Below are 25,829 nucleotides of genomic sequence, written 5' to 3' on the forward strand. Positions count from 1 at the left end.
CTCCGCTCCCTCACCATCCTCGCCTCAGCCAACATGCTCGAGCCGCCACGGCAGCGCGCCGACACGGCGCTGCTGCTCTACGCCTTTGGCTCCTTTGTCGCTGCGCCGCTCGTGCTCTTCCTCTTCTTCGCGCTGCGGCACCGCGCCGCCGAGCGCGCCCTGCCCATCTCGCTGCCCGTGCCCGAGGCCGCGCAGCCCGGCTGGACGGGCCGCGTGCTCGCCGAGCCCGCCATCAGCGATGCCAGCCGGCCGGACGTCATCGTCTGCTACGACCCTGCTACCGCACAGCACATTGCTGACCTGCCCGCCGACTCGCGCGAGCAGGCCGAGGACAAGGTGCGCCGCGCCGACGTCGCGCGCCGTGCCTGGGGCACGTCGAGCTTTGCGCGCCGCCGCCGCCTCTTGCGCACGATCAAGAAGTGGTGTGTCGACGACATGGAGGGCATTGCGCGCGTCGCCTGCCGCGACACGGGCAAGACGGTGAGTGATGCGTGCTGGTGTTGCCCGGCAGCTCCGTGACCTTCTTCGCTCAGGCTGTCGACGCGCTGCTCGGCGAGATCCTCACGACGCTGTCCAAGATCGACTGGCTTGTCGCGAACACAGAGCGTGTCCTGAAGCCCGAGGTGCGCTCCAGCAATCTTCTGCTAGCCCACAAGCGCTGCGAGGTCCACCACGTGCCGCTCGGCGTCGTAGCCGCGTGCGTGAGCTGGAACTACCCGATCCACAATCTGCTCTCGCCAGTGGTCGCGGCGCTTGCTGCCGGCAATGCCGTAGTCGTCAAGGTGTCAGAGCAGGTCGCCTGGTCGTCTTCCTACGTGCTCAGCGGCCTTCGCGCCTGCCTCGAGGCCTGCGGCGAGGACCCGGATCTGGTGCAGGTCGTGTGCTGTTACCCGCAGAATGCCTCAGCCGTGACGGCCAACCCGCTCATCAAGCACCTGACGTTCATCGGCAGCGAGTCGGTGAGTGCGCAACGCGACTCAACTGATAGCGCTACGCTGAATGCGGCGTGCTGCAGGTCGCGAAGCTCGTGGCTATGGACGCTGCGTCGGCCATGATCCCGCTCACGCCGGAGCTCGGCGGCAAGGACCCGCTCATTGCCCTGCCCGGCACCGATCTGCCCTTCTTCGTGCCGACCTTCCTGCGCGCCGCCTTCGGTGCTGGCGGCCAGAACTGCATCGGCATTGAGCGCTTCCTCGTCGCTCGTTCCATTCTGCCTCGCTTCATCGAGCTCGTCGAGCCGCGCGTGCGTGCTCTCCAGCTTGGCTCGTTCCTCGACGACACGCCCTTCTCTGGCTCGCGCGAGAAGGCCAGCGCACACGTCGACGTCGGTGCATTGATCACGGGCGCACGCATCCCCAGACTCGAGCAGCTCGTCGCGGATGCCGTCAGCAAGGGCGCCCGCTGCCTCGTTGGCGGCAAGCGCTTCGTGCACCCCAAGCATCCCAGCGGACATTACTTTGCGCCGACGCTGCTTGTCGACGTGACTCCGTGAGTACGCTCGCTGTGCATGACTCTGCCCTTCCGCTCACCTCTGCGCAGTGACATGGAGATCGCGCAAGAAGAGCTCTTCGCGCCTGTCATGCGTGAGCACGCATTGACTTGCTCTTGTCAGCCTGGCTCTTACATCTCCCCACAGTCGTGATGGCGTTTGACACGACGGAGGAGGCGATTCAGCTTGCCAATGGCACGCGTTACGGCCTTGGTGAGCCCGGCTTGCTCTCGCAACGCGTCTGTTGCTGACCAGAGCGATGCAGGCTCGAGCGTGTTCGGCTCAAACGAGAGGGAGTGCCGCTATGTGGCGAGCCAGATGGAGGCCGGCATGTGCAACATCAACGAGTAAGTCCCTCTCTGCATGCCTGCGCGACGGCATGCTGACGCCGCATCCTCTTCCCAGCTTCGCGTGCGGCTATCTGAACCAGGGCTTGCCCTTCGGCGGCGTCAAGGCGTCAGGCAGCGGCCGCTTCGCCGGTCCGGAAGGTGAGCTGCGCAGCTGCTGAGCGCTGCTGGTCCTTACTTACACTGCACAGGCCTGCTCTCGTTGACCTCCACCAAGGCCGTCACGTCCGACCTGCTCTTCCGGCTGGTGCGCACGGCCATCCCTGGGCCGCTCGACTACCCACTCGCCAAGCCAGTGCGCGCCTGGTCGTTCGCGCAGGGGCTGGGCACCTTCGCGGGCGGCAGCTCGCTCAGCGACAAGGCCTGGGGCCTCGCAGCGCTCATCCGCGCCTCCTTCTAGACACCTTGTCGGGGTGGTGACAAACTCGCTTTTTCGCGGCGCTGCTACAGTTACAAAGGGGTGGCCAGAATCCAGAGGGACACTCGTGGCGAGGTCGAAGCTAAGCGGTGAAAGAGTGCGGCTGAGCGTGAAACGCTGCGCGGGGCGAGAGAAGAAAAGACGGGCAATGGTCTCGGGCGCTTGGTGACAGGAAAAGGGAATGTGCGGGACGAGGCGGGAGCACGGGCGCTAGTCCTCATCGCGGTTCGACTGGAGCTCGTCGCCCTCCTCGGCGTCCTCCATCGCCTCGTCGGCCGGAGGCGTCTTGCGGCCGCTCGACGGAGCGGAGCCGCGCGGAGCAGGGGCCGCAGTCTTGTCGGCAGCCGGCGCGCTGCCGCTCGGCGCAGCGTCTGAGTTGGTCGCAGGCGCAATTACGGGCTTGGTCTCGGGCGGCGACGAGCCGGAGCCGGAGCCCGCCTTGGCCTCGAGCTCCCGCACGCGCGCCTCGAGGCCCTGCACGCGATTCTCCCACACCAGGCGCTCCTCGCGGATGCGCCGGTCGACGGTGGCGTCGAGCACGCGGCTGGAGCGCTGCAGCGTCTGCAGCAGTGTGTTGGAGCGGCGCACCTGGTCCTCGAGCGTGGCCTTGAGCGTGCGCGAGTCGCTGAGCGAGTCGTAGAAGTTCGAAAAGAGCGAGAGGAACTGCGTCTTGCTGCTCGGCGGCGAGCGCAAGTGCTCAGGCAGGCGCGCCGTCTGCGGAGGCAGGCCAGCCGTGCGCGGCGGGTTGTTGCTCTGCGGCACGGGCGGGCCGCCGCGCATAAAGGCCGTTGAGTGGTAGGCGGGCGAAGGCAGCGTCGCCGTCTGCGGCACGAAGCGCGCCGACGCCGGCGGGGGAGCGAGCACATGGCGAGGAGGCTCGGGGCGCGCTGCGCTGCTGCGCTGCTGAGGCGAGCCAACGTGGCGCTCGTCTTCGCCCTCGCGAGCGCGCACAGCGCTGACGTGGTTGTGCGCCGCCATGGGATGGAACGGCGGGTTGGGAGCCTCTTGCGCCTCGAACGACATCTTCTGCGGCGGCGCGGAGCGCGCGATCGGCGTGCGGCCATCGGGACGCCGGCCGTCGGACAGCTGGTCGTGCGTCGGGCTGCTCGTGGCACCGGTGTCGATGTGCAGCCGGCTAGCCTTGGCTTGTGCGGCGTCGCCGCGCCGGCGGTTCAGCGGGACGCTGCTCTCATAGGGCGCGTCCGGGCCGCCGCGCGTCTCGTGGCTAGTGGGTGGAAGCAGCGAGGCACTGCTGTGGGTGCGAGCATCCGGCGGCGAGTAGCGGCCGTTGTGCTCGGGGCCGCGTCGCATACGAGCGCGGTACGCCTCCTCATCCTCGTCGAGCTGCACGTAAGTGTGAGTATGACGCGAGCTGTCGCGTGTCGCGTGTCGCGTGGCACTCACCGGCTCGTCAGCATCCTGTCTCCGGCGCTTGCCATTGGCTGCGTCTTCCTCACGCGAGGTGAGGTTGTTGAAGCTCGGCAGCTGCGTGCGCGGCGAGGGCTGCCCGTTGCGTGCCATGCCATACGCAGGCGAGGACGCAGATGGGCCCTGGGCCAGACGTCCGGACGGCATGTGGCGCGCGTCTGCGTCGCGCAGCTGGGTCGAGCGGCTCTGCGGCGAGTGGCGCAGAGAGCTGTACGATGTGTGAGGGCTGATCGACGCGTTGTTAGCGATCAGGCATGGGCTAGATCACCTGTAGCTGACTCACGAGTTGGCGTAGCGGCCGTCCTCCTCCGCGCCCCGGCGTCTGCGGGCCTCCCACGCCGCTTCATCCTGAACGCCAGACTGCATGGGACGTGGACTCGCGCGAGGGCTCGGGCCTTCGCCAGAGACGTGTCGGCGGTCTGAGAGGGCACGCGCGGGCTGAGGAACAGGGGATGCCAGCGACGGCGCCGTTGCCATTGCCCCAGAGAGGCAGCTCTGGTACGACAGGCGTCGGACGGGTACCGCAAAGTCGCACGCGGCGGGCGGTACCTTTTCGGTCTTGACGACGACGGTGTCGCCGGCGTGCAAGCCAGGTGTGGCGGGAGTGAGTACGCCCGAGTGCGAGCGCTGATGGGTCAAGCCCTGGCGCCCGACGCTTTGCGGCTGCGGCTGCAGATGCTGCTGCAGGTGCTCTTGCTGCTGCAGAAGCTGCAGCTGCTGCTGCGGGTGCTGCTGCAGGTGCTGCTGCGGCTGTTGCTGCTGCCGCTGGTGCTGCTGCTGCATTACGACGGCGACAGCAAGCCCGCGCGGCGAAGAAGGAGTGGAGCGAGGAGCGACGGGCGGCCCAGGCGAGCGAGCGGCAGATGAGGGCGTCGTATGAGGATGCAGAGTGCCAGCGCGCCGGCGCACAACGGCGGGAGGATCGGCCGCAGCAGACATGAGGAGGGAGAGAGGAAGAGGAGAGAAGGCAGGCGTCAGCTGCAGCTCGGCGGGCAGATGCTGGGCGCATCAGGCCACAGATGTAGAGTCAAAGCGCGGCGCAGCGGTTCGAGGGGAGATGACTCGTCGTGCCCGGCTGCCGGGCGCCAACACGCGGCCCACGTCGCCCCAAACGAAAGCATTGAACGCCAGGGGTCGCCGGGCAGGAGCAGAATCGAGTGTGATGACCGATGAGGCGCAAGATTGGACAACAGACAGGAGCAGGCGTTGCTGCTGTGCTGCTGCCGGCCCTCGTCGCAGCAAATCGTCCAGGAATGGCACAGCTCCGGCTCGGGAACGCCGCCTGCTGCCGTCAACCTCGCACACACGGCGGCAGCGCACCTGAACCGTCGGCCACTCGTGGCGCGAATCTGCTGCGCCCACGGCGCGTGCCAGTGCTACAAAGTGCACTTTCGCTGCGCAATGGCGCCCCTGTCAAGACGCCCGAGCGGCGCGCTACGGCCGAGCTCATCTAAGCCTCGAGACGAGCCGCCGCCGCCGCCTACCTGTGCGCAGACCTGGCCATCACCTTCGGCCAAGGCACGGTCCGAGAAGTTGCGCCGAAGCCAGCCGGCAGCGAGAGCGCTCGCGAGCAGCCCACGTCTTCGCTGCGCTGCGCGACGCCCCTCCTTCGGCCTCTCGGCGATCGTGTCGCCCTGAGCTAAGGCCATGATTGGCGCGCACGGGCATGACATGCACCGCCTGGCGCTTGATGGGCCCCCTCCATCCTCGAGATGCAGGCAGCAGCCGCGGTCCATCTCGCAAGAGAGGAGCAGCAAGACGCGCCTGCCCCAGTGGCAGATGGCCCCTCACCACGCACCACCGGTGGCTCATTCGCGCGCTACGAGAGCACGCCACGTGCACGCAGATTGGCGCACAGGGGCGGAGCCGTCGACGACGCCATCGGCACCGCCGTCTGGCAGCACGACGCCCCTTCGGCTCCGGCTCGCGGCTGTGTCGACCCGCCATGCTGCGCCAGCTTCGCGGCCAGCCTCCTGCGCGAGTCATCTGACCCTTCTCAAGAGACACGCGGGCGCCGCAGAGGAGACCACTCGGCGCGCCCAGGGCAAGGTGGCCTGCACTCACGTGAGTATAGCCGCGCGGCGTGAGTGCGGCGCAGGGGCAGGTACGAGAGGGACGGCGCTCGGCGAACGTGAGGCGGCGAGGGAAGATGTGGAGCGGAGCGAAGGCCAGAGAATGCGCGGCAGGAGAAGGAAAGAGAGAGCGTGTGTGCGCGAGTGCGCGGTGCGTGGGTGGGAGAGGGTGGAGAAGAGGCACGGTGCGAGGCGGCGCCGTTGTCGTGCACTGGCCGCTGCCGCGCGGCGGAGGCGCGGCGTCGGTGGCTGATCGCTTCGAGAGACGGCGCAGGCGCGGGCGCAGCACGAGCAAGCTCTGGCGCCGGTGCGGCGGGCGGCCGGCCGGCGGCGGGCGGCGCTGGCGGCGCAACGGCGGCGCAGCAGCAGCGCCTGCACCGGCGCCTCGCGCGCTTGCGCCGCCGGCCGGCGCCCTATGACGGAGTGATGGGGCACGCGGCGACTCTCGCGCCCGCCGCGCTACGCCCTCACGGACAAGAGACGCTTCCGCCCACGCGGGCCGTGCTGGCACTTCCAAGCTCTGGCTCGAGCCACCTGGCAGCCTTCTCTTGCATCCGGGGACGAGCAGGCAGAGCGTCGGCTGGAGCGCTGCGGCGGCGCTGAGGAGTGCTCAGGCCTCGCCGATGACGACGAGGACTGCGTCGCAAGGGGCTCGCGACGGGTGGGATCGGGCGCACCGTCCGGCCGGCCCAGCGCACCGATGACAAGAGAGGCGCTGGCAGCAGCGGCAGCGGCCGAAGGCACGTATGATTAGCTGCGCCATGCAGGGCGGCATGGGCCCCTTGTTGGCGCCCGCAGGAGGCGACCGGAGCATTTCGATGGCGGGAGCTGAGAGTGCGCTGGCGAGGCCTTTGTTCGCCTTTGTCTGGAGCTCTGGCGGATGAACAAGGCCCCAGCGCACGACGTCCAGGTCCATGCAGGTGCAGCACGAGCCTCCGCTGCTCCGCTTGCTCGTCATCCGCGTCAAGCTGCCAGACGCAGACGAGCTGCACGCTGCCGCGCTGCCGCATCTTGACGCTGCCGCTGCCGGCGGCGCGGTCCTTTTCGAGCGCCGCCCAGAAAGAGAGCTCCTCAAGCGCAGACAGCTGCAGCGGCAGCGCCTCGGAGCGGCAGAGCACGCAAGATCTCGTCCAGCATCGGACTCGTGTCGGGCGTCGCGATGCGGCGCAACGCGGACGCGCGCGCGCATGGTGCCTGATTCGCTCCGCCACACCTTGCGCTCGCCCCGCAGCTGCGCCGCTCTGGATGCTGCTCGATGAGATCACATCGTGCTGACTTCTTCCTGAGGATGGCCATCGCGCTCGCTGCCCAACGACAGCAGAGGCCACGCGACCTGTGCCATACCGGACGTAACTGGATGTAACAGGGACATCGTGAATTCGTGCGCGCACATCGTGAGGGGGTCGATCGTGAGGGTGGAGGTGGTACAGGTGACGCGGGTTCGTGAGCGAGTCGTCGCAGATGGGATGGTACAGGAGAGAGTGAAGGGACAGGAAGGGAACAAGCTACTATACTTAGGAGGTGCGCGGGGAAGACGAGCTTTTGACGAGCGACTGTCGCTCGCAGAGGGGTGCTCAGCGCGATGCGGCCTGCCGAGCGAGGCGCTGGAGCAGGTACAGGTGCTCCTTGCCGGCGGCTCGCGCCGTCTCGGCGCCGTTGCGCGTCGGCAGAAAGGCTCTGACCTCGTCCTCGTGCCGGCGGCTGGCCTCGAGGCACGAGGCCCACAGCGCCGCGTCGACGAAGCCAGCGAGCTCGGCCGGCGGCTCAGCGTTGCGCCGCTCGATTGCCGCCTCGATGACGGCCGACGACACGGCGCTGCTGGCCGAGCGACGCGGATGTGCCTTGCCGTCGCCGCCAGCCACATCGCGCAGCAGGTCCGTCGAGCGTGCACGTCTGGCCGCCGCCGCACCGGCAGCAGAAGGAAACGTTGGCGCAGCCTCGAGCACGTCGGCGCTCTCGTTCTGCGACGAGCCCTCGTCGAGCTCCGCCAGGTCGGCAAAGGGATCCGGCTCCTCGACGCCGTGCGCGCTGACCCAGCGCAGAGCGAGTGGGTCGAAGCGCATGTCGCCGACGATGCGCGCGCCGCTCGACGCCACGCCCGCCGGCGGCGAGGTGGGAGCGCCAAAGAAGCTCGACGTGCTCGAGCCGGTGAGCTGCGTGATGAGCGCCGGCCGCGTGTTGGAGCTCAGAGCGTTGTCAAAGTCGCGCAGCGCCGCCTCGTTGCCCTCCCACTTCTGCTTGGACATGTTCCAGCGCATGTCGCCGACGACGCGAGGCGCAGCATCGACGGAGCCGAGATGGCAGATGAGCGTCGGGTTGCCACTGGCACGGCCGCGCTTGCCGGCGGGCTGACGGACCTTCTTGGATGCCATCGGGTCGAGGGTGCGCCGGCTGCGAGAGCCGCCGACTGATGCCGACGCTTCCGACCAGCGGCTCGTGATGGCAGCAAGCACCGCACTGCCGCGTGCACGCAGAGTGTCGTCCTTGCCGCCCTCGCGCAGCGTGCGACTCTCGCGTTCAGTGCTCGTCGGCAGGTCGTCGAAAGACTCGAGCTCGTGGCCATCGCCGTACATGCGACCACGCTTGGGCCGGCGCAGCATGCGCACGGCTGCTTCACGGCCGGCCGCTGCTCCAGCGGAAATCGCCTGCGCCAGCGGCGAGGCAGGCCGACGAGTCGCGGCATCTGTCTCGCTGGCTCTTGCTAGCGAGGAGGCTGTGTGCATCGCGAACCGATTGGCACCGACACGCGTAGGCATGAAGGACGAAGGCGTATTCGGACGTGCCGGTGGGTGACCGTCTGCTGTGACGCTGCGCTCTCGAGCGGCGCGGACCTCGGCAGCGCGAGCGCGAGAGGCGGCCGTAGAGGCTAGCAGCCGGGAGCCCGTTGGCTCTGCCACGGCGCGGCCGGGCTGCTGCGCCGGAGCGGCAGGCGGGGGCATCGCGTCGACACTGAGATGCGGCAGGCTGCGCTTGCGCGAGAGGCTGATCGGTCGAGACGATGTGCCAGCTGCGTTGCTCGTTGCGGCTGCCGGCGTGCTCGACGGAGTAGCGAGGTCGCCGACGCTCTTCTTGTAGCGCAGCGGGCGCACGGCCGAGAGTGTGCCAGGTCTTGGGCCGCTGCCAGGCATGTGACTGTACGCAGACGGCGCGCGCGGCGGAGACGACTTGATGCCGCTGGGAGCAATGCGCGCGAGCTGAGGAGACGATATCGTGACAGTGACCGACGGCGGAGGCGGCTGCGATGGTGTTGACCTGGTGTCTGACAGCGTGCTGCGGCGCGAGGGCTGCGTCGACCGTCCGCCGCCAGACTGCGCCGTGTAGGCGCTGTTGCGGCTGCGGCGGCTGGACGGCGGCGGGCCGCGCAGCTTGTAGGAGAGCGACTTGGCGTGCAGGCGGCTTGGCGAGAGATCGAGATCGTCTGAAATGACGAGGCCCGTCGCAAAGTCGGCATCGCTCTCCGTCGGGCTCAACGGCACGGCATCGTCGGACTGGCCAAGAGCGAAGCCGCCTCGACGCGCGTTGAGCATCGCCTGCAGCTTGTCGCGTGGCGACTGAGGCGCTAGAGCACTTCCGTCGACGGGAGTGGCCTGACCAAAGAGGTCGTCAGGCACCTCGAGGCCGTCCAGCAGATCCTCCTCATCGTCTGCATCGCTGCTCTCCATGCAGTGCAGGCCAACACTGCTGCCTCCCGCGGAGCGATCGCGCGATGGACGAGAGGCATCGACGTCCGGCGAGCTGCTGCGCTTGCCCGGCGCTTCGCCCCACAGCTGCTTCTGCTGCTCCAGAGCAGGCTGCGAGCGCTGCCGCGTGATAGTAGGGCTGAGCTGCAGGCGGTCCATCTCCGGGCCGAGCTCGAAGGCGCCCTCGAAGTCGTCGGTCTCCGTCTCTGCTGTGGGAAAAGTGACGCCCTGCGCCTTGTCGCTCAGACGATTCAGGCTCTGCGGAGAGAGCAGCGACGATGCGGCGGAGGAGCAGGACGAGCCAGTCGCCCGGCGCCGCGGACTAGAGCCGTGCGAGCCGGCGTGCAGATCGGCGGTGGTGCCGTCGCTCGTCTCGCCCATGCCAGAGTCGAAGTCGGTGTCGGCACTGGTGTAGCTGGTCGGACGCCGGAGGACCACTGCGGACGGCAGCACCTCGGGCATCTCCAGATCTTCGTCCCAGTCCAGCTCCACATCAGCAATGGGCGCGCGCGCCGGCTGCAGGTGTGTGACGGTGCCGCTGAAGGCATCACCCTCTGCTGCGGCGATGCGGCTCGCCTTGCTGGCGGAGCTGGCAGCAGCGAGCTGCGCGAGCGTGTCGCCCGTCAGCGCCGAGAACTTGATTGTGTCCACCTGGTCCTCGTCCTCATCGCTGAAGCCGTCTGCAGCATCATCCGCATCGGCGAAGCTGCGCGCAGGCGCTGGACCTGCCGACGCGGCTGGCGTCGAGTCGCCGGCCTCGGAGCCAGCGACGCTGCTCGCCGTGCCGGGGTGCGAGTGCGCCGAGTGCGCGACGGAGAGCGACGAGGGCGGGCGCAGCGCCACGGCGGGCGAGACTTCGGAGAAGTCAAAGTCGCTCTCTGCCCACTCCTCGGGCATCTCGGGCGAGGAGTTGGCGGGCGGCGGCAGCGTGCTGGCCATGATGGAAAGCGCGCAGATTGGTGGCGGGTGGAGGAGTTGGGAAAGGCGCTCAGGCGGGAGCGCGCATCAGTGGGACATGGCGGATCGTGAGAGGCAGCGAGGTCGTGAGAGCAAGCGCGGCACGGCCAGGCGCAGATGCGAGGGATGCGGCAACGGCAGAGGTGCTGGTGCCGAGATCGAGTGGTGGTGGATGTGACGCAAGGACCGCATGCAGGCCGCGCACAGCAACCTCGAGCGCGGGGGGAAGGCCGCCTGCGCCTGTCACACGGCGTGCGTGCCTTGTCACGCGCCGCGCGCGCCGCCGCGGACAAGGCTAGGCTGAGGCAAGCGCAGCAGCAGCACCTCGGCAGGCCCTCGTGGGAGCTTCTGACGCCCGACGATCAGCACTCCCGCTCGCGATTGCACTTCCCGCCCGGCACTAGATGCTGCTCGCTCAGATGTTGGGGCATCCAGCAGCATCGGAGAGGACAGGAGGTGGCGGCCTTGCGCCTCGCACACGACGCTGCTGTGGTGCTGCTGGGCAGGCTGATGAGGGCAATCTCGGCCTTCAACGCTGGGGCCCCGTGGCCCTGACGGGTGGTGCCGCGCCGTGAGTCCCTGCTTCACTGCATCGAAGTCACGGGCAGTCCGCCCGAGCCGGGTCTGAGTCGCATATGGCATTCCAAGCAGGTAGGCGCGCTGCGCGCAGGTGTTCCAGGAAACGTCCAAAGGAGGAGGCAGGGCCACAAGCCGGAGGGAGAAGCGTGGCGAGATGCAAAAGAAGGAAGATCATAAGAAGTCTTGAGGTGCTGGCGCGTCATGCCTTGACCTGCTGGCGCGGCGTGGCATCGACGTCCTTGCCGTTGGCTGCGTGGCCGTTGCTCTGCGCGCCCAGGCCCGGCGTGGCGTCGATGGCGGGGTTCGACGTGTCGCCGGCGTGCGAGCCTGGCGTGCCCGGGGCCGAGATGAACTCGGGCGAGTCCTTGGGCGTGGGTGCGCTGCTCTGCTGCTTCCACGGGTTCGACGGCTTGCGCTCGCGCGGCGGTGGCCGCGTGGGCGTGCCGGTGGGCAGCGGCGACGAGGCGGCCTGCGCCGGCTCGATGCCGCTGCTGCTTGGCGGCGTGGCGGCGGCCTGCGAGAGGTTGCCCGACGACGCAGACGGCGTGACTGCCTTGTAGGCCGACGGCCCCGCAGCGAGACGCTTCTCGCGGCGCTCCTGCCGGGCGAGGCGCTTCTCGCGCTTGCGCGCGCTCTCCATGGCGTAGTCCATGTCGCTGTAGTTGTCGTCGTCGGTCGTCATGCCGCCGCCGCCGCCACCGCCCACGCTCGACGGCGCGCGGTAGTGCGACTCGCTCTCGCTGGCCATGCCGCCGTGGCCGATGCTCGACGGAATGCCGTACTCGTAGCGCATGCTCGAGATCGACGCATTCGACGTGCGCCGGTCGCGCCGGCGCTCGCTGCGCTCGTACGTGCCCGAGCGGCGGCCCTCGAGGTTCGTCAGCGTCGACTCGAGCTGCTGCTGGATGCGCGAGATCTGGTCCGTCACGACATTGGTGCGCGCCTGGATCTCCTGGTTCATCTGGTCGTCGGGGAAGTGGTGCACCTGCGACGAGCCGTCGGCACCCTTGCGCTCGCCGTCCTGCGAGCCCTCCTTGCCGCGCGCCTCGTGCCCGTTGCGGCTCGCCGCGCGGCTGCCGCGGCCCTCGGAGATGCGCGCCTCGGCGGCAGTGCGGTGCCGCATGATGCTCTCGGCCACCTGCGAGGGCGTGGCGCTGTGGTGCGAGCCGTTGGGGCTGCTCGGGCGTGCGAGGCGATTCGCCTGGCCGTACATGTCGAAGCGCGACATGTCGAACTCGCCGTCCTCGCCGGCGCCGGCGCCGCTGATGACGTTGCGGATCTCGTCCATCATCGCCTCGCGCTCCTGCTCGAGCGAGTCCATGGCCTTCTGCATCTTCAGCAGCTCGATCTGCGCCTGCTCGCGCGCGTCTTCCGTCTCTGTGGACAGCAGTCGGGTCAGCACACATCTCGGCGTCACAGCAGACCCACTCACCCTTGAGACGCAGCTGGATCTGCACCTGCTCGAGGTCGCGCTGAGCCAGCGTCGAGCTGAGGCGCCGGCTCTCGCGCCGCTCCTTGTCAACCTTGCTGCGCAGGTCGTTGGCCTCGCGCGTGAGGCGGTCGACGAGCTGCTGGATCTTGGCGAACTGCTGCTTCCACATCTCGGACTCGCTCATCAGGAACGCCAGGCGCTTGTTGAGGCGGCCGATCTTATTCTCGAGGCCGTCGCGCGCATCGACGAACGTGCTGGCGCGGCGCCGCAGCGCAAGGATCGCGGCCAGCTCCGCCTCGCTGGCGGCGCCAGCCTTGGACGCACGCGTGCGCAGCACCTTCTGCAGGAACGTCGAGCGCGTCGTGTCCTGCAGCGCAAGGTCAAAGGCGGTGAGCGCAGGGCCCTGGTCGAACCACGAGGGACGCTCGAGCTGCTCGTAGGCAGAGTTGCGCTCGCGCAGCTGCACGTTGCTCAGCGGCCGGAAGCGCCCGCCCGGGTACGCCTCGACGTACTGGCGCGGCGGCGCGTGCTCGACGCCCGAGATGGAGATGCCCGTGGCGAGCTTGCGCTTGCGGCGCTCGCGCACGCTGCCCGTGCTCGGCGCGTGCTTCGGCGGCCGCGGGCACGAGATGTTGTTGACGTCGAGGTCCACGACGCACACCTCGGGCGCGGGCTTGATGATGCTGCGCAGCTCCGTGTTGATCGCAATGATCCACGAGCCGGGATCCTCGAGGTAGATGCGCACGTCGCGCGCGTGGCAGTTCTGGTTTGCCACGCCGCGCCAGCCGCGCAGCTCGACGATGTGCTTGAACGTCTCGACGGCCAGGCCGAGCAGCGCCGGGTGGCGCGATTGAAAGAGCACGCGGCCGTTGGGCGAAAGCGCAATCTCGCAGATGCTCAGGATGTTGTCCAGGCTGAGCGTCTTGAAGATGGGCCACATCGAAAAGTCGATGCCGATCAGGCCCGAGCCCCACTCGAGCGCGCCGGGGAACTTGCACACGAACGTCAGCTCGTGGCTCGGGCTATCGATGAGCACCTGCTCGCCGAGGCGCGGCGCCGGGTGCCGCAGAATCGTGGCCATCTGCTGATTGTGCATCTCGATGTTGCGCGAGTACTTGTGCCACGCCATCTTGTTCCAGTCGCCGAGCAGGTCGTAGAGCGGGTAGCGCGAGACGATGCAGATGGCGTACGGCATGAAGAACGTGTTGTGCGCCGGCAAGAAGGAGTAGCCGTCGCCATTGGCGCCGTCGTCGTCCGCCGCCGTCTCCTCGGCGCCCGTCGTGTCGGTGTCGCCGCCGCTCCAGCCATTGCCCGAGCCGCCGTTGCGCTTGTTGTTCGCGGCGGCGGCCTTGGCGTCGGCGCGCTGGCGGTTCATGCGCGTGAGCTCGCGCTTGATCGTGCGCGCGCGGCGCTCGTCGGCGGCGCTCCAGACAGTGAGCACGACGCCGTAGAACGTGGCCGGGTCAGGGCTGTCGCCAAAGCCGTTGCCGGCAGCCGCGCTGGCGCCCGGTCCGCGCTGCAGGCCATAGCCCTCGCCGACGGCGCTGGCGGCGTTGGCCTTGCCGACAGACACGCCCACCGCGCCAGTCGCCTTGCGGCCCTCGGTGCGGCCCATCGTGCCCGTCTGGTCGAGCGTCTCGCCGGAAGACGTGAGCGTGGGAACCGAGAACGAGAAGGTGTGCGACGATGCCGAGGGCGGGAAGTTGGCCTGGCCCGACACAATCTCGATCTCGCGCGTGAAGGAGAGCTGTGCGCAGGGCGTGAGCATGCGGGCTGGCGGGCGCCACATCGCGCGCGCTTACCTTGAGCGCCTTGCTGAGCACGCGCGCAGTCTCTGCGCGCTCGACGCCGCCTCGCCCGTCTGCCATCTCGATGAACTTGGGGTTCTGCGGCTTCTTGCCGTCTGCGCCCCGGCCCTCCCACTTGGCCGCGCCGCTGTCCTTCTCCTTCGTCGGCGTCTTGCCGCCAGTGCTGCGCGCGAGAACCTCGCTGGGCGAGGGGCAGATCGAGCAGCCCAGCACCTCGGGGCGCCAGAAGCGGCCCACGGCGCCCTCGATGTGGTGCACGCCCGCGACACAGTCCTCCTCGGCGAGCGTCCACACGGACGGATCCTTGGGCAGCTGATGATGCGCGATGCGTCAGTTCAACGCGCGCAGCGCTGCGTGCAGGCCACTCACGCCAAAGACGGCATAGAGCTGCGCAACAGTGTTGCCGTCGCCCTTGCCGGGCGCAACGCGCAGCTCGCCCTCGTCCGTCTCGAACTCCTCGCCGAGCGGCTGCAGGCCCAGGCTGACGCCGCTCGCGTTGGCCGAGTTGAGCAGCGAGCCCTTGCCCTTGCGCCGCGAGCTGGCGCTGCCCGTGCCGCGCTTCATCGACTTGCTGAGCGAGCCGATGGACGTGGCTGGTGAGTTCTGCGCATACAGGCCCTTGCGCGAGCCCTCCAGCGGACTGATGCCATCGTCTTCAGCCGCCTCGAGGTGGGCCTCCTCGTGCTGCGCCTTCTCTGCCGCGGCACGCTGCTGCTCGGCAATGCTGCTCGCCGGCGTCGTGGCGCCCGGCGTGCTGGCCGCCAGCGGGTTCGAGGCCTCGGTGCGAGGCGTCGGCGTGACGCTCTCGCTGCGCACGCGGTGTGCTCCTCGTGCAGCGCCAAAGGGGTCAGCAGAGAGCCGGCCGGGCGTGCCCACCTCGCTGGGCGTCTCGGGCAGCGGCGGAGCGTCAGAATAGTTCGTGGCGCGGCTGGATGCACGCGAGATGCCCTCGCTGAGCGACTGGCGGGGCGCAAGAGGCGTGTCAGCAGCTGGAGCGGCGAGAGCAGCAAGCGCGAGCGACGCTCACCTTCCTCCGGCTGGCATTGCTCCGCACGCTGCGCAGGCTCTCGGTGGACTTGCGCGCCGCTCGCAGCAGCGACGCAAAGCCGCCGCCGCCGGAGCTGGAGCTGCCGTTGGCGTTTGCCGTGTCGCGAGAGGACATGTCGAGCGAGCTTCGGATGTGGCGGAAGAAAGCGCCTCAGAGAGCAAGGCGCAAGCTGCAGCAGCGTGTGGAGCGCTCAACAGCCAGGTGGATGCGAGCGTCGAGGCTGCGAGAAGCTGGCGGCGCGGCAAAGGCCAGGCCGGACTAGCGCGGCGACGTGCAGTCCTGGGCGAGCGGCACAGCGAGCTGGGCTGGCGGTGCGAGACGGTGCGTGGCGCGCAGTGCTGCTGGTGGTGGTGGTGCGGCGGATGGATGGAGACGCGATGCTCGCCAGCGCTGTGGGTGTGCGGCGGCGTGGGTGGTGCTGATGACGACGACGATAGAGCCGTCCGAACTCGTCTCGCTGCACCTGCGAGGTGAGACCTGAGACGGACGGCCGAGCTCCGCTCCGCTGGTGCGCTCCGAGGGCCACGGCGATTGAGCGCGCGCGGGTGCTGCCGCTGCGCCCGCGGCCGCCTGGCGCTGCGCCTGCTGCTGGGTGAACCTTCCTGGCTCAGCGCGAGCTTGCTTGCTTGTGCCGAGCCGCGTCGCGTCCGCGTGCTGCAGCTGCAGCGGCGTCGGGGTGAGAGGCAGCAGAGCACGGCTCTCGGCGGCAGCGGCACCAGACGTGCGCGCAGTCAGAGTGGGCAAATCTCGGCGGCACCGCAGCGGGAGGGCACGCACCTTGGCGGGCGCACTCTCTCGCTCTGCCTCGCTGCCGGCCTGCCTCGTCACCTGTCTCACCCGCACCTGCCTTCTTCGGCTGGCCGCCGGCGTGCCTGCGCCTGCACCTGCACATGCGTGCTTCACGTGCTGCGACAATGAGCGTCATGCTGATGAGGCCCCTCTCCACAGAGTGCTGCCGCCGTGCCTCTTCTCGCGCTCCACGCTGCAGGCTGCGTGCTCGTTCTGTCGCCGGCGCCGCAGGTTGCTCTTGGCCGGCGGGCGGTAGCGCTCCCGAGGCAAACTCGCCGTGCGTGGTGAGACGCGAGATCTGCGGCGGATGCTGCAGCAGCGCAGACAGGAGGGATCTGCAGCGCATGCTGAAAGGCGAGATGAGGGCGAGCGCCGCCGCGCATGCTGCTCCAGCGTTCAGAACATCGGGCGCAGCGGCGGCGGGCGGCGTGATGCGCGCGGTGGTGGGCCGTCCCTCCTCCTGCTGCTGCCCTGCTGCTGCGCACACGTCGCAGAGGGGCTGCTGACAGCACTCAACTCCATATGCCGGCGGTGCGGGACGATGAGGCCGCCGAGCCGGTGAGGAGCCGACGGACTGGGGCAGGCCCCGAGAGACACCTCCTAGCTCCTCGACGGCGCGCTCCTCGCTCGCTCCTCGGCACTTGGCGCCGCTGCGCCGGCTCCCGATTGCCCTGCAGCTGAGCGGGTGCAGCCTCGCTTTCCGTCGGCGAGAACCCATTCCAAACAGACGGTGCATCTTCCGGTGCCTGCGTTCTGCATCTGCGAGGTAGAGGCCGTGCGGCTGCATGCAGCACCCACCCGCAGCACCCCGCCGGCCGCGTGCCGGCAGCCGACCCGATCCGCGAGCTGCAGGCCAGCTTTTGACCTGCGCTCGTCGTGCTCGCACAACTCTGGCTCAGATAGCGTCGGGCAGACGCACCAGGATGCTGAGCGGGATGCGCTGGCCGACGCTGATGGAGTGACTCCTCGGCGAGCGAGCGCAGCCTGTGAGTAGGGGCCAGGCGGCTCAGGTACGCGGCGCCGAGCTCGACCGAGGGACGACACGCCGCACCACCCTTGCTGCGCCGATTCGCCAGACTCGACTGCATCGCAACGATGCAGCAGCCTTCTCTCGCTCTTCGCTACGGACTGCAGCCCGAGAAGCACTCGGCACCTCTCGAGAGGTGTGAGCTTTGACCTGCTGCTGCTCTCCCTCGGCGTGCTTGCACCACTCGCGACGCCACCGCCTAGCAGCTGCGCCGTCTCTGTGCGCCGAAGCGCTTCAGCTGTATGTACAGCACAGCTCTCGTTCTCTCTCGAGGCGCATGTGCCAGCAGCAAGGGCCTTGCGGTGCCGCCTCGGCATGCGCCGAGCCGGTCGTCGAGCGTGGGAACAGCTGGCGCAGGGCAGCCCCGCGCGCGCGGCGTGGCGTCGACGATGACGGCGACGTGGAGCGTGCATCGTGGCGCAGCGGGGCGGGTGTTGCTTGCGCCTTGCCTCCGCCCCTCATCTCCCACCGCACCGCACCGCACCGCACCGCATCCGCAGCCGCACACCCTCGCCATGGTGCTCTCGACGCAGATCGCGCGCGTCTCGGACGGCCTGCCGCTGGCGCAGTCCGTCGACGACAGCGCGACCGAGGCGGCGCTCTCCGAGTACAAGCAGCAGGCCAAGCTGCTCTTCCGGCGCATCAGCCCGCAGGCCGAGGTGCGCTGCACCATCGAGAGCGGGCCCAAGTACACGTTCCACTACCAGATTGCGCCGCCGCCCGGGCGCGCAGACGCCGTCGTCTTTCTCATCATCACCGACCGCTCGTACCCGCGCAAGCTGGCCTTCAGCTACCTCGACGAGCTGGCCAAGGAGTTCGAGCGCTGCTACGGCGCACAGGTGGCGCAGCGGAATCTGCGCCCGTATGCGTTTGTCGGCTTCGGTGCGTGCTGCCGTGCCAGGTCTCGTTGTGTCCTGCTGACGATCTGGCGGCAGACACATTCATGCAGCGCACCAAGCGGCTCTATGCCGACACTCGGTCAGCGCAGACAGCAGTGGAAGAGAAGGCGGGCGGCGCAAACAGCTTGAACCGGCTGAACGACGACTTGCAAGACGTGTGAGTAGCGTGCAGCTGCGAGAGACGAGGGCCCCGTGACCTGAGACTGCTCTCCGCCGCGCAGCACCTCGGTCATGACGAAGAACATGGAGAGCCTGCTGTGGCGCGGCGAGACGCTGGACCGTGAGTACCCAGTACACGCTGCCGTTCGCCACAGCCTGATGTCGCGCCGCAGAGATGAGCAATATGTCGTCGTCATTGCGAGACGAGAGTCTCAAGTATAGGAAAGCAGCCAAGCAGATCCGCATCGATGCCCTGCTGCGCCAGTACGCGCCGTGAGTGCAGCTGCCGCGCTGGCGCGCTTCGTCGGCACTGACGACGCCGCGCAGGATCGGTGCCATCGCTCTTATCTTCCTCTTTGTGCTCTGGGTCAAGTTCTTCTAGCAATGTCACGCCGTTCCTGCGGCCGCAGCACGACGCAGGCAGCACCCGCGACGCACTGCGCCCGCGGTCCGAGCCCCTTCGCAGCCGCCAGCACACGCGCAGTCGAGAGATGGATGCAGTACGGTAGCGGGCATGGCTGAGCAAGACAATGTGGGAGAGGCGGCTGGGGGTTGTATGGCGGGCATCGCAGATCGTGGCAAAGGCAGAAAGGGCGTAAAAGGGGGTGGGCGGGCGACGACGCGCGTGGGTGGGCTGCGTGCCGCTCCTCCTGGACGTGAAGATGGTGTGCGTGTGGCGGACGAGGTGTGTGTGCATGAGGAGCGCTGGTCATATAAGGGGCAAGGGGAATGGCCGCGGCGGGGCTGGTGGTACAGTGAAGTGCATGGGAATCGTCGAAGAGAAGGATGCGGGAACAGCCGCGGCGCCGTTGAGATGGCGCCGCTTGCTGCGGCGGGATGCGGCGTCGTTTATGGCCGGATCTTGCGCCTCTGAGAATGCCGGGAAGAGAGAGGGAGAAGGCGGTGAAAGCAGCATCGAGACCCCTACATGATGCTGCAGTCCTGCTTGCTGCTGGCGCGGCGAGCGCGCTTGCGCTCCGCCGCCGAGGCAGACTTGTCGACAGTGGCCGTCGTCGGCGTGATGGCGCCGTCGACCTTGTTCTTGCTGCCGACCGACGCGAGGCGCGCGTCGCTGTGGAAGGACGTGAGGCGCTGGCGGAACGAGCGCTCGCTGTCGCGCCCGCCCTCGTTCGACGCCAGACGGTTGAGGTGCGGCGTGCTGATGGCCGCCGAGTGCGTCGCGCGGTGGCCCCGCGACGGGAAGCGCGGCGGCGGCGCAGCGGGCCGCGTCGACTGCGAAGAGCTGTGCCGGTGAGCGGCGGGGCGCGCGATGGCCTGCTTGCTGTTGTTGAGCGTGCTGGGGTTCGTCGAGCCCGTCGAGTTCGTGTGCGCCATGGCGTGCGACGCGCTCGAGACGGTGCTTGAGCCGCTGACGCTGCCGAAGCTGACCGAGCCAGGCCGCTCGCGCCGCTGCGAGCCGCCCTGCGAGCTGCTGAACGAGCGGGCAATGGAGCCGTTGCCCGCCTGAGTCTCCAGCTCGACCGCCGGCGAGGGCGAGCGCACGCGGCCCAAGCCCATGCCGGGCAGCAGCGAGATGCGGCGTCGCCGGTGCTCTCCGGTCGTCGGCGAGACGGGCGTCTCGGTGCTCGTCGGCGAGATGGGCGTGGTGGCCATCTCTCCAATGCTGCCCTTGCTGCTTCGCTTCCACTTGTTGAAGTTGGGGATGCGGAACGTGGGGCCGAGCGCCGGCGACTGTGTGCCGGGTCCAGGCGACGGCGACGGAGCGGGCGACGAGGCGCCGAGGCCTCCGAAGCTGGGCAGGCGTGCCAGGTCCACCGAGCTGCGCTGGCCAGCGAACATGAGGAGCTGCGCGCGGAGGTTGCACGGCGCATGGGCACGACGAGCGCAGCTTGCGTGGCAGATCAGGCCGCACTCCTCGCACAGCACGGCGTGCTTCTTGACTGGCTCGCGGCAGATCTTGCACTGCACCGCCTTGCTGAACGTGCTCTTGACGAAGGCGTGCGCCTTTGGCTCCTCCTGGCCGTCGACAGCGGCGTTCAGGTCCAGGAGCGACGGGTCGAAGCCAGCAGCGTGCAGGCCGCGCTCGATGCTGTTGCTCGCGACCATGCTCGGCGAGCGCAGCATGTCGACGGAGCCGTCGCTGCCGCGGCGCACGGCGTCCTCGAGGTTGGCAACGATCGGGAACTCGGACAGCCCGCTGGGCTGACGCAGCTTGCCTGCCGCGCTGGGGTCGTCCTCGCGCACCCAGCCGTGCGGGTCAGAGGCAGCGCGCAGCGACGTCAGCTCCGGACGCGCATCGTGACGCGGCGGCGAAGAGGCCGAGCGTGCGAGCTCCGACGGGCGCGACGGCGAGGGGGCCGACGCCATGACCTCGTTCGTCTCGGCGACGGCGCCGATGGCCGCATGCAGGCTCTTCAGGTCGACCTTGCGGAAGTCGGCCGAGATGCGGCGCAGGAACGGCACGCTGTCCTGCGGGCGCAGCTCCTTGGCGCCGGTCCACGTCTGGCGCAGCCACTGGTGCTCGAAGAGCATCTCGGCGCTCGGGCGCATCGTCGGGTCCTTGTCGAAGCACAGCAGCAGGAAGTCGCGCAGCAGCGGCGAGATCTTCTCGGGCAGCGGCGGGCAGTCGTCCTCGACGATGCGCCACATGGCCGACATGGCGAGCATGTCGCCGTACGGCGGCTTGCCCGTCAGCAGCTCGATGATCGTGCATCCGAGCGACCAGATGTCGGCCGACGTTGACGCGCCCTTGAGCTCGATGACCTCGGGTGCCACTGTGAGGCGTGTCAGTCAGGGCCGAGGCTGCAGCGAGGCCTTACTCACTCCAGTTCGGCGTGCCGATTGCATCGTTCTTGACGTTCTGGATCTTCTCAACGGCCTTGAGATTGAGCGAGACACCAAAGTCGGACAGCTTGACGTTGCCGTTCTTCGTCGTCAGGATGTTGGCCGCCTTGAGGTCGCAGTGCACGACCTTCATGTCGTGCAGATAGTTGAGGCCCTCGAGGATCTTGACGACGTAGCTCGCGACGAGCTTCTCGGGGAAGTTGCCAAACGCCTTGAGCGTGTGCAGCAGCGAGCCGTTCTCGACGTACTCGAGAATGATCGAGACGACGTCGGGGCCACGCACGAGGCCCTCGTACTTGACGACCGACGGATGCGCGAGGCTCTTGAGCAGGTCGACCTCGTTCATCAGCTGCGTCACCTCGTCCTCGCTCTTGCCTTCGAGCTTGATGCGCTTGACGGCCATCATCTGGCCCGAGTTGAGGTTCAGGGCGCGGTACACCGAGCCGAACTGGCCGCGTCCGATGCAGTTGCCCATCTGGTACGTCACGTTCGGCTTGCCCTCCTCGACGACGACCAGCTTGTGCTTGGCGCCCGGCGCGACGGACGGGTCGCGCGACAGGCGCACGCCGCCGCTGACCGCTGCGACTGAGCTGGTGCCATCGTCGCGGGTTGCGTCGCTGCACAGCGTGTTCGTGTACAGCGAGCCGACATCCGACTCGAGGCGAGAGCGGCCGCTGACGTGCGACGAGATCGCCGACATCGCTGGGGCATCAGACACGTCCGAAGATGCGCCATGCGGGCTGCGAGGGATCTGCAGGTCCGAGGCGTAGCGCATGTGCCGGTAGTTGGGACGCGCAGCGGCTGACTTGGGCGAGGCGGGGACGAGGTTGACCGACGACGAGCTCGACACGTAGCCCGCCATGCCGGCGTTGAGCGATAGGTGGCGGCCGATGCGCTTCACTGTTGGCGACTCGTGCGCGGAGGCTGCGCGCGGGAAGGGCACACGGGCCGGCGAAGAGGACATGCTGGGGAACGCAGCGACATTCTCACTCGAGCCGCCATCGCGATGCGGGTTGAGCGAGGATGGGCCCGCGTACGAGCGGGCGCTGTGGCGGCGCACCGGCGCCTGGCGTGCCGGGCTGGTGCCGCTGGGAAAGCGGTGCTCCTCGAAGTCGGACGACGTGCGCAGCGGGCGGCCTGGGCTGCCGCCGGCTCCGTGCTGCAGCTCTTGACTGATCCGCCGCTGCGAGCTGGCGCGCGCCATGGGCGACGACGCGTGTCCGAGGCCGACGAGACGCGGGCTGGCGTTGCCCCTAGCAAGCTCATCGTCGTCCTCGTCGTCATCGTCATCGGAGGCACGCACGGCACGAGTGTTGAGGCGCGGCGGCGAGCGCAGTAGGTCCTCGAGGTCCTCCTCCGCCACGCCGGTCAGGCTGATGGCCGACTCGCTGAGCTTGCGGTCGCGGTACGGCATGCGCGTCTCCTCGTCGCTACCGCGCGAGACCGAGTCGGCGAACGTGATCGAGACACCCTTCGAGCGCATGAACTGCGGCTTGGCACCGACGTCGCTTGAGCGGCGGTGGCGCTCCTCCTTGGCGTACCTGTTGCCGGCGACGAGGATGCGCTCTGCCTCTTGCCGCTGCTGCTGGATGGAGAGCGCAACCGGGTGGCGCTGCCCGCCGGAAGGACGCTTCGCCGGCGAAGCGCGCGGCGAGAAGCCAGAGCCGCGCGGAAAGGGCACGTCCGAGGGGCTGTGCATGAGCTCAGAGCCTTCGTCCAGCGAGCCGTGAGGCGTCAGCGGCGGCGTCTGCGTGTTGAGGATGCGCGGCGCCGCTGATGAGCGCAGAGGCACGGGGATCGCGGCGGACGGGCGGGAGGCCGGCGAGCCGGTAAGGCCGCGTGCGCTGGCCGAACGCTCGAGCGCAAGCACGGTGTGGACTGCGCGCTGCAGGCCCTCGACGGTGGCGTCTGTCAGGTCGAGCGGATGGAAGAGATCCTTGGAGCGCACGCCGAGGTAGTCTCTGGCAGCACGGAGGAAGCGCGAGATGTTGTCGGCCTTGACCCAGTCGGCGTCGCGGCGGTCGATTGTCTCGATGCACTTTGGGTGCAGCTGGTTCGCCAAGAGGCACAGCAGCACGCCGTCAGAGAGGCTCGTCCAGAAGTCGAGCAGCTCGGTGGTCGCGTCGCCAGAGCTGCGGACATCGCTGTCCTGCTCGACGCGCGAGGCCAGACTGTCGATGCGATGCCGGTCGGCGCCCATCTCCTGCCGCGAGAGTTGCGAGAGCTGCGCGACGATGAAGGCGCGAGCTGCCCGCACGTTCGTGGTGCTCCGACTGCTCGACGCTGCATCAACTCCGACGGACGAGTCCGTCACCGCTGCCGTGGCCACGCTGTGCGTGAAGAGCGTCGTGCCGGTGCCGGCAGTTGCAGTGCTGACATCAGACTCTGTCTCGGCAGTCAGCATGCTGTTGTCGAAGCGCGAGGCTGGCAGCGGCGCCGGCGAGGGCAGCGGAGACGACGGCAGCGAGGGCGCGACGGCCGTGTTCGACGAGGATGACTGTGCGCTGAAGCGCCGTGGCCGCGTGAACCACGTTTTGATGTTGCGCAGCGATGCATCGCTGCCGGCCGAGCGGCGCTTGTCCTCTGTCGCGGCGGCAGCCAAGGGCAGCAGCGCAGGCGAGCGTGGAGTGCTCTGCGGCACGCTGCGCACCAGGACGGTGTCGCCCGTGTGCTCTGGCGCAGTGCGGTCGGACGACGGCGCGGGCGACTCGCGGCGCACCGTCACGTTGCTGCTCTTGCGCTCGCGCTGCGACGTGCGTCGGTGGAGCAGGTTGCTGCTGCTGTCCAGCACCGGGCCGACGACGGCTGCGAGGCTCGGCAGCGCCTGGCGGCCGTCCTGTGCGGGGCGCGACCACGCGCTGTGCTTGCTGCGCGGCTGGCGCCGGTCGTCCAGGTCGACCATCGGGTCGGAGGAGAGATGCAGCTCCGGTGTCGACAGCGACGCAAGCGCCAGGTTGCGGTGCGAGAGGCTCGAGGGCCCCGCTCGCGACTCGATGTGGTCGCGGTTCCGCCGATCGTGGCGCGGCGTCGGGCTGTCGAGCTCTGACGCCGACGGCCGCGGAGCGTCCAGGCTCGCACGAGACGTGAACACTGGCCGTCGCCCGGGTGCGTTTGCCTGCGACGCCGACTGCGACGGGGTGATCGAGGAGAACGACGTGCTCGTGCCGACGTCAGACGGCGCTGTTGCAGCGGACTCGACAGCGAGAGACGGCGCGGACGTGCGTGGCTTTGGCGTGGGCGACAGCGAAGAGTCGCGCGTTGGGGCTGCCCGTGGTGTGGCAGAGCCGGGGACAGAGATACGCGCCGGCCGTGGCGGTGGTGGCCCTCGACGCGGCGCCCGAGAGGCGTCGCCGAAGCGGCCCGGAGTGGAGTGATCGACGGCTGCGAAGTCCATCGACGGCGAGTGCATGATGGCGGTGACAGCAGCCATACCGGGCTCTGCGATGAGGTTGCTGGAGCGTGGCGGGATCAGCAGGGTGTGGCGAGCGAGGATGCGGTGAACAAGAGTTTCACGCCGCGATCGGGAGCAGTCACGGCGAGGTCGAGCCTTTCGCCCCTGTTGCCAGACCCTATCGAGCGCTCGCCGAGCTTGCCTCGTACGCTCGCACTCACCTGTGTGCTGTTGCTGGTCCGATCTCGGTGTCTCGTCTGCGGTGTGCGGATGCAGGTATGGGCCCGATCTGATGGATGAGGAGTCTCAGCGATGAAGTCGACCGCAGAGAGTGCTCTGTGCGAGCCGAAGCGTGCCAATCACGCCCGTGGGCCGCACGCGCCTCGTGCGATGGATGCACGGCGGCCCCGCGTTCCACAAGCGCTCGGACCGCGCCGATGGCGCGCGTCCGCGGCCCGAGCTTGGCGCGAGCTCATCACTCACAGATGAAGGATGAGGCGTGCGTGTTGTTGATGGCGCTCCGAGGGATTCTACGCGGTGCAAGGAAGTGTGAGATGTGATGGAGGAGCAGGACGAAGACGCGGCAAAGAAGGCAGCGCTTATGACCTCGAGCTGCGTGTCTCTCGCAGGCCCACGCTACGCAGAGCGTCACCCCTTACGGCGTCCCCCTTTCCGATATAGCACGGCCGGCATTTGCGTGCGTCACAGGAGCAGTATCAGAGCCGCGGGCCAGCATCAGCTGCGCTGCAGATGAGCAGCGCAGAACGGCCGGCTGAGACTAATTGCACTTTGCCGCACGTTCACAGCGCTTTCTCTGCGCACCGGCTGCCGTAGCGCAAAGCGCCTTCATCCGCTCCAGCTCGCCGGTCTTTTCACCGCGCCGGCCGGCACCTGTCCCGTTTCGCAGGCAAGCACATCTGCTGATCCTGCTCTGGGCGTGTGGCTGGATGCTGCGAGTGATGATGACGCGTCTGGACGCCGGTCCGCCACTTGTAGCCCCTACTGCACGATAGGCTCGAACGACACGTGGCCATGCTGACGAGAGACTGCTCGAGCTGCCTCGTGCTGAAGGCTTGGCGCGAAAGAAGCTCGGAGCGAGGCTGCAGGCTCGCTGGATCCCGCCATCGCAAGAGGGCCGTCCAGACGGAGGCCCCCTCGCGAGCCGCGCTACCCCGCACGACGCGCACCGCTCTCTCCACGGCGCCCAGCGGCTGCCTCCTATGTTCCTCCTCGCAAACCCGCCGGAGCCAGCGTTGCGCAGTCGAAGCACTCACGGAGCTATTTGCAGCACCCTTGCTCCACTCTCTGCCCGCCCAGAGTGCGGCGCGCCCGGGCGCAACTGCCCGGTGTGGCTGTGTGCAGGTGCGGGCGCACTAAAGGGGCGAGTCGCCGTGGAGAAGAGATGCGCCTGACTGCGCAGCCCAGAGAGGCGAATGCGACTGCGCGGCAAGGACGGGGCGCCGAGGACGACGCGAGAGGCGTGGCGAGGAGCGGTGCGGGC

At 68.7% G+C, this 25,829-nt stretch overlaps 6 protein-coding genes across 6 annotated transcripts; 2 read left to right on the forward strand and 4 right to left on the reverse strand.

The window, feature by feature from the left end:
• The first annotated feature begins 13 nt into the window (after positions 1-13).
• On the forward strand, positions 14-2,351 carry FA09DRAFT_328802 (ALDH-like protein). Its single transcript, XM_025741919.1, has 8 exons — positions 14-480; positions 534-959; positions 1,016-1,488; positions 1,540-1,583; positions 1,637-1,702; positions 1,755-1,836; positions 1,895-1,977; positions 2,028-2,351. Exons 1-8 carry the CDS (start codon positions 34-36, stop codon positions 2,234-2,236), a joined length of 1,830 nt encoding a protein of 609 aa, XP_025599685.1. The 5' UTR covers positions 14-33; the 3' UTR covers positions 2,237-2,351.
• FA09DRAFT_229999 (hypothetical protein) lies at positions 2,231-4,736 on the reverse strand. The gene is made up of 3 exons (XM_025739587.1): positions 3,966-4,736; positions 3,659-3,908; positions 2,231-3,598 (listed from the first exon to the last, which is right to left on the reverse strand). The coding sequence occupies exons 1-3, from the start codon at positions 4,619-4,621 to the stop codon at positions 2,465-2,467; spliced, it is 2,040 nt and encodes a 679-aa protein (XP_025599686.1). The 5' UTR covers positions 4,622-4,736; the 3' UTR covers positions 2,231-2,464.
• Positions 4,737-7,115: 2,379 nt separating this feature from the next.
• On the reverse strand, positions 7,116-10,563 carry FA09DRAFT_328805 (hypothetical protein). The gene has a single exon (XM_025741920.1). The coding sequence runs from the start codon at positions 10,371-10,373 to the stop codon at positions 7,329-7,331; it is 3,045 nt and encodes a 1,014-aa protein (XP_025599687.1). The 5' UTR covers positions 10,374-10,563; the 3' UTR covers positions 7,116-7,328.
• A 446-nt stretch (positions 10,564-11,009) lies between these two features.
• On the reverse strand, positions 11,010-15,837 carry FA09DRAFT_328806 (hypothetical protein). Its single transcript, XM_025741921.1, has 5 exons — positions 15,238-15,837; positions 14,580-15,170; positions 14,205-14,522; positions 12,403-14,149; positions 11,010-12,347 (listed from the first exon to the last, which is right to left on the reverse strand). The coding sequence occupies exons 1-5, from the start codon at positions 15,370-15,372 to the stop codon at positions 11,170-11,172; spliced, it is 3,969 nt and encodes a 1,322-aa protein (XP_025599688.1). The 5' UTR covers positions 15,373-15,837; the 3' UTR covers positions 11,010-11,169.
• Positions 15,838-17,589: 1,752 nt separating this feature from the next.
• On the forward strand, positions 17,590-18,514 carry FA09DRAFT_337541 (protein transport protein SEC22; the record flags this gene model as incomplete). The annotated part of the gene is made up of 5 exons (XM_025744004.1): positions 17,590-17,956; positions 18,010-18,130; positions 18,195-18,253; positions 18,306-18,405; positions 18,460-18,514. The coding sequence occupies 5 exons, from the start codon at positions 17,590-17,592 to the stop codon at positions 18,512-18,514; spliced, it is 702 nt and encodes a 233-aa protein (XP_025599689.1).
• Positions 18,515-18,942: 428 nt separating this feature from the next.
• Positions 18,943-24,839, reverse strand: FA09DRAFT_230116 (hypothetical protein). Its single transcript, XM_025739588.1, has 4 exons — positions 24,812-24,839; positions 24,550-24,617; positions 20,917-24,389; positions 18,943-20,867 (listed from the first exon to the last, which is right to left on the reverse strand). Exons 3-4 carry the CDS (start codon positions 24,365-24,367, stop codon positions 19,057-19,059), a joined length of 5,262 nt encoding a protein of 1,753 aa, XP_025599690.1. The 5' UTR covers positions 24,368-24,389; positions 24,550-24,617; positions 24,812-24,839; the 3' UTR covers positions 18,943-19,056.
• Between the last annotated feature and the right edge of the window lie 990 nt (positions 24,840-25,829).

Source organism: Tilletiopsis washingtonensis, assembly GCF_003144115.1.
Source record: "Tilletiopsis washingtonensis strain MCA 4186 unplaced genomic scaffold FA09scaffold_6, whole genome shotgun sequence".
In the NCBI taxonomy this organism is placed as follows: Eukaryota; Fungi; Basidiomycota; class Exobasidiomycetes; order Entylomatales; genus Tilletiopsis; species Tilletiopsis washingtonensis.

Excerpts from the sequence above, each read along its gene's own strand:
- FA09DRAFT_328802 (XM_025741919.1), top strand. The coding sequence starts at position 34 with ATGCTCGAGCCGCCACGGCAGCGCGCCGACACGGCGCTGCTGCTCTAC. Across the intron at positions 1,703-1,754 it reads TGGCACGCGTTACGGCCTTG|GCTCGAGCGTGTTCGGCTCA; the intron begins GTGAGCCCGGCT and ends AGAGCGATGCAG. Across the intron at positions 1,837-1,894 it reads GGCATGTGCAACATCAACGA|CTTCGCGTGCGGCTATCTGA; the intron begins GTAAGTCCCTCT and ends TCCTCTTCCCAG.
- FA09DRAFT_229999 (XM_025739587.1), bottom strand. The coding sequence starts at position 4,621 with ATGTCTGCTGCGGCCGATCCTCCCGCCGTTGTGCGCCGGCGCGCTGGC. Across the intron at positions 3,909-3,965 it reads GACGGCCGCTACGCCAACTC|CCCTCACACATCGTACAGCT; the intron begins GTGAGTCAGCTA and ends CGCGTCGATCAG. Across the intron at positions 3,599-3,658 it reads GACAGGATGCTGACGAGCCG|CTCGACGAGGATGAGGAGGC; the intron begins GTGAGTGCCACG and ends ACTTACGTGCAG.
- FA09DRAFT_328805 (XM_025741920.1), bottom strand. The coding sequence starts at position 10,373 with ATGGCCAGCACGCTGCCGCCGCCCGCCAACTCCTCGCCCGAGATGCCC.
- FA09DRAFT_328806 (XM_025741921.1), bottom strand. The coding sequence starts at position 15,372 with ATGTCCTCTCGCGACACGGCAAACGCCAACGGCAGCTCCAGCTCCGGC. Across the intron at positions 15,171-15,237 it reads GCAATGCCAGCCGGAGGAAG|TCGCTCAGCGAGGGCATCTC; the intron begins GTGAGCGTCGCT and ends GCGCCCCGCCAG. Across the intron at positions 14,150-14,204 it reads TGCTCAGCAAGGCGCTCAAG|CTCTCCTTCACGCGCGAGAT; the intron begins GTAAGCGCGCGC and ends CCCTGCGCACAG.
- FA09DRAFT_230116 (XM_025739588.1), bottom strand. The coding sequence starts at position 24,367 with ATGGCTGCTGTCACCGCCATCATGCACTCGCCGTCGATGGACTTCGCA. Across the intron at positions 20,868-20,916 it reads AATCGGCACGCCGAACTGGA|TGGCACCCGAGGTCATCGAG; the intron begins GTGAGTAAGGCC and ends CACGCCTCACAG.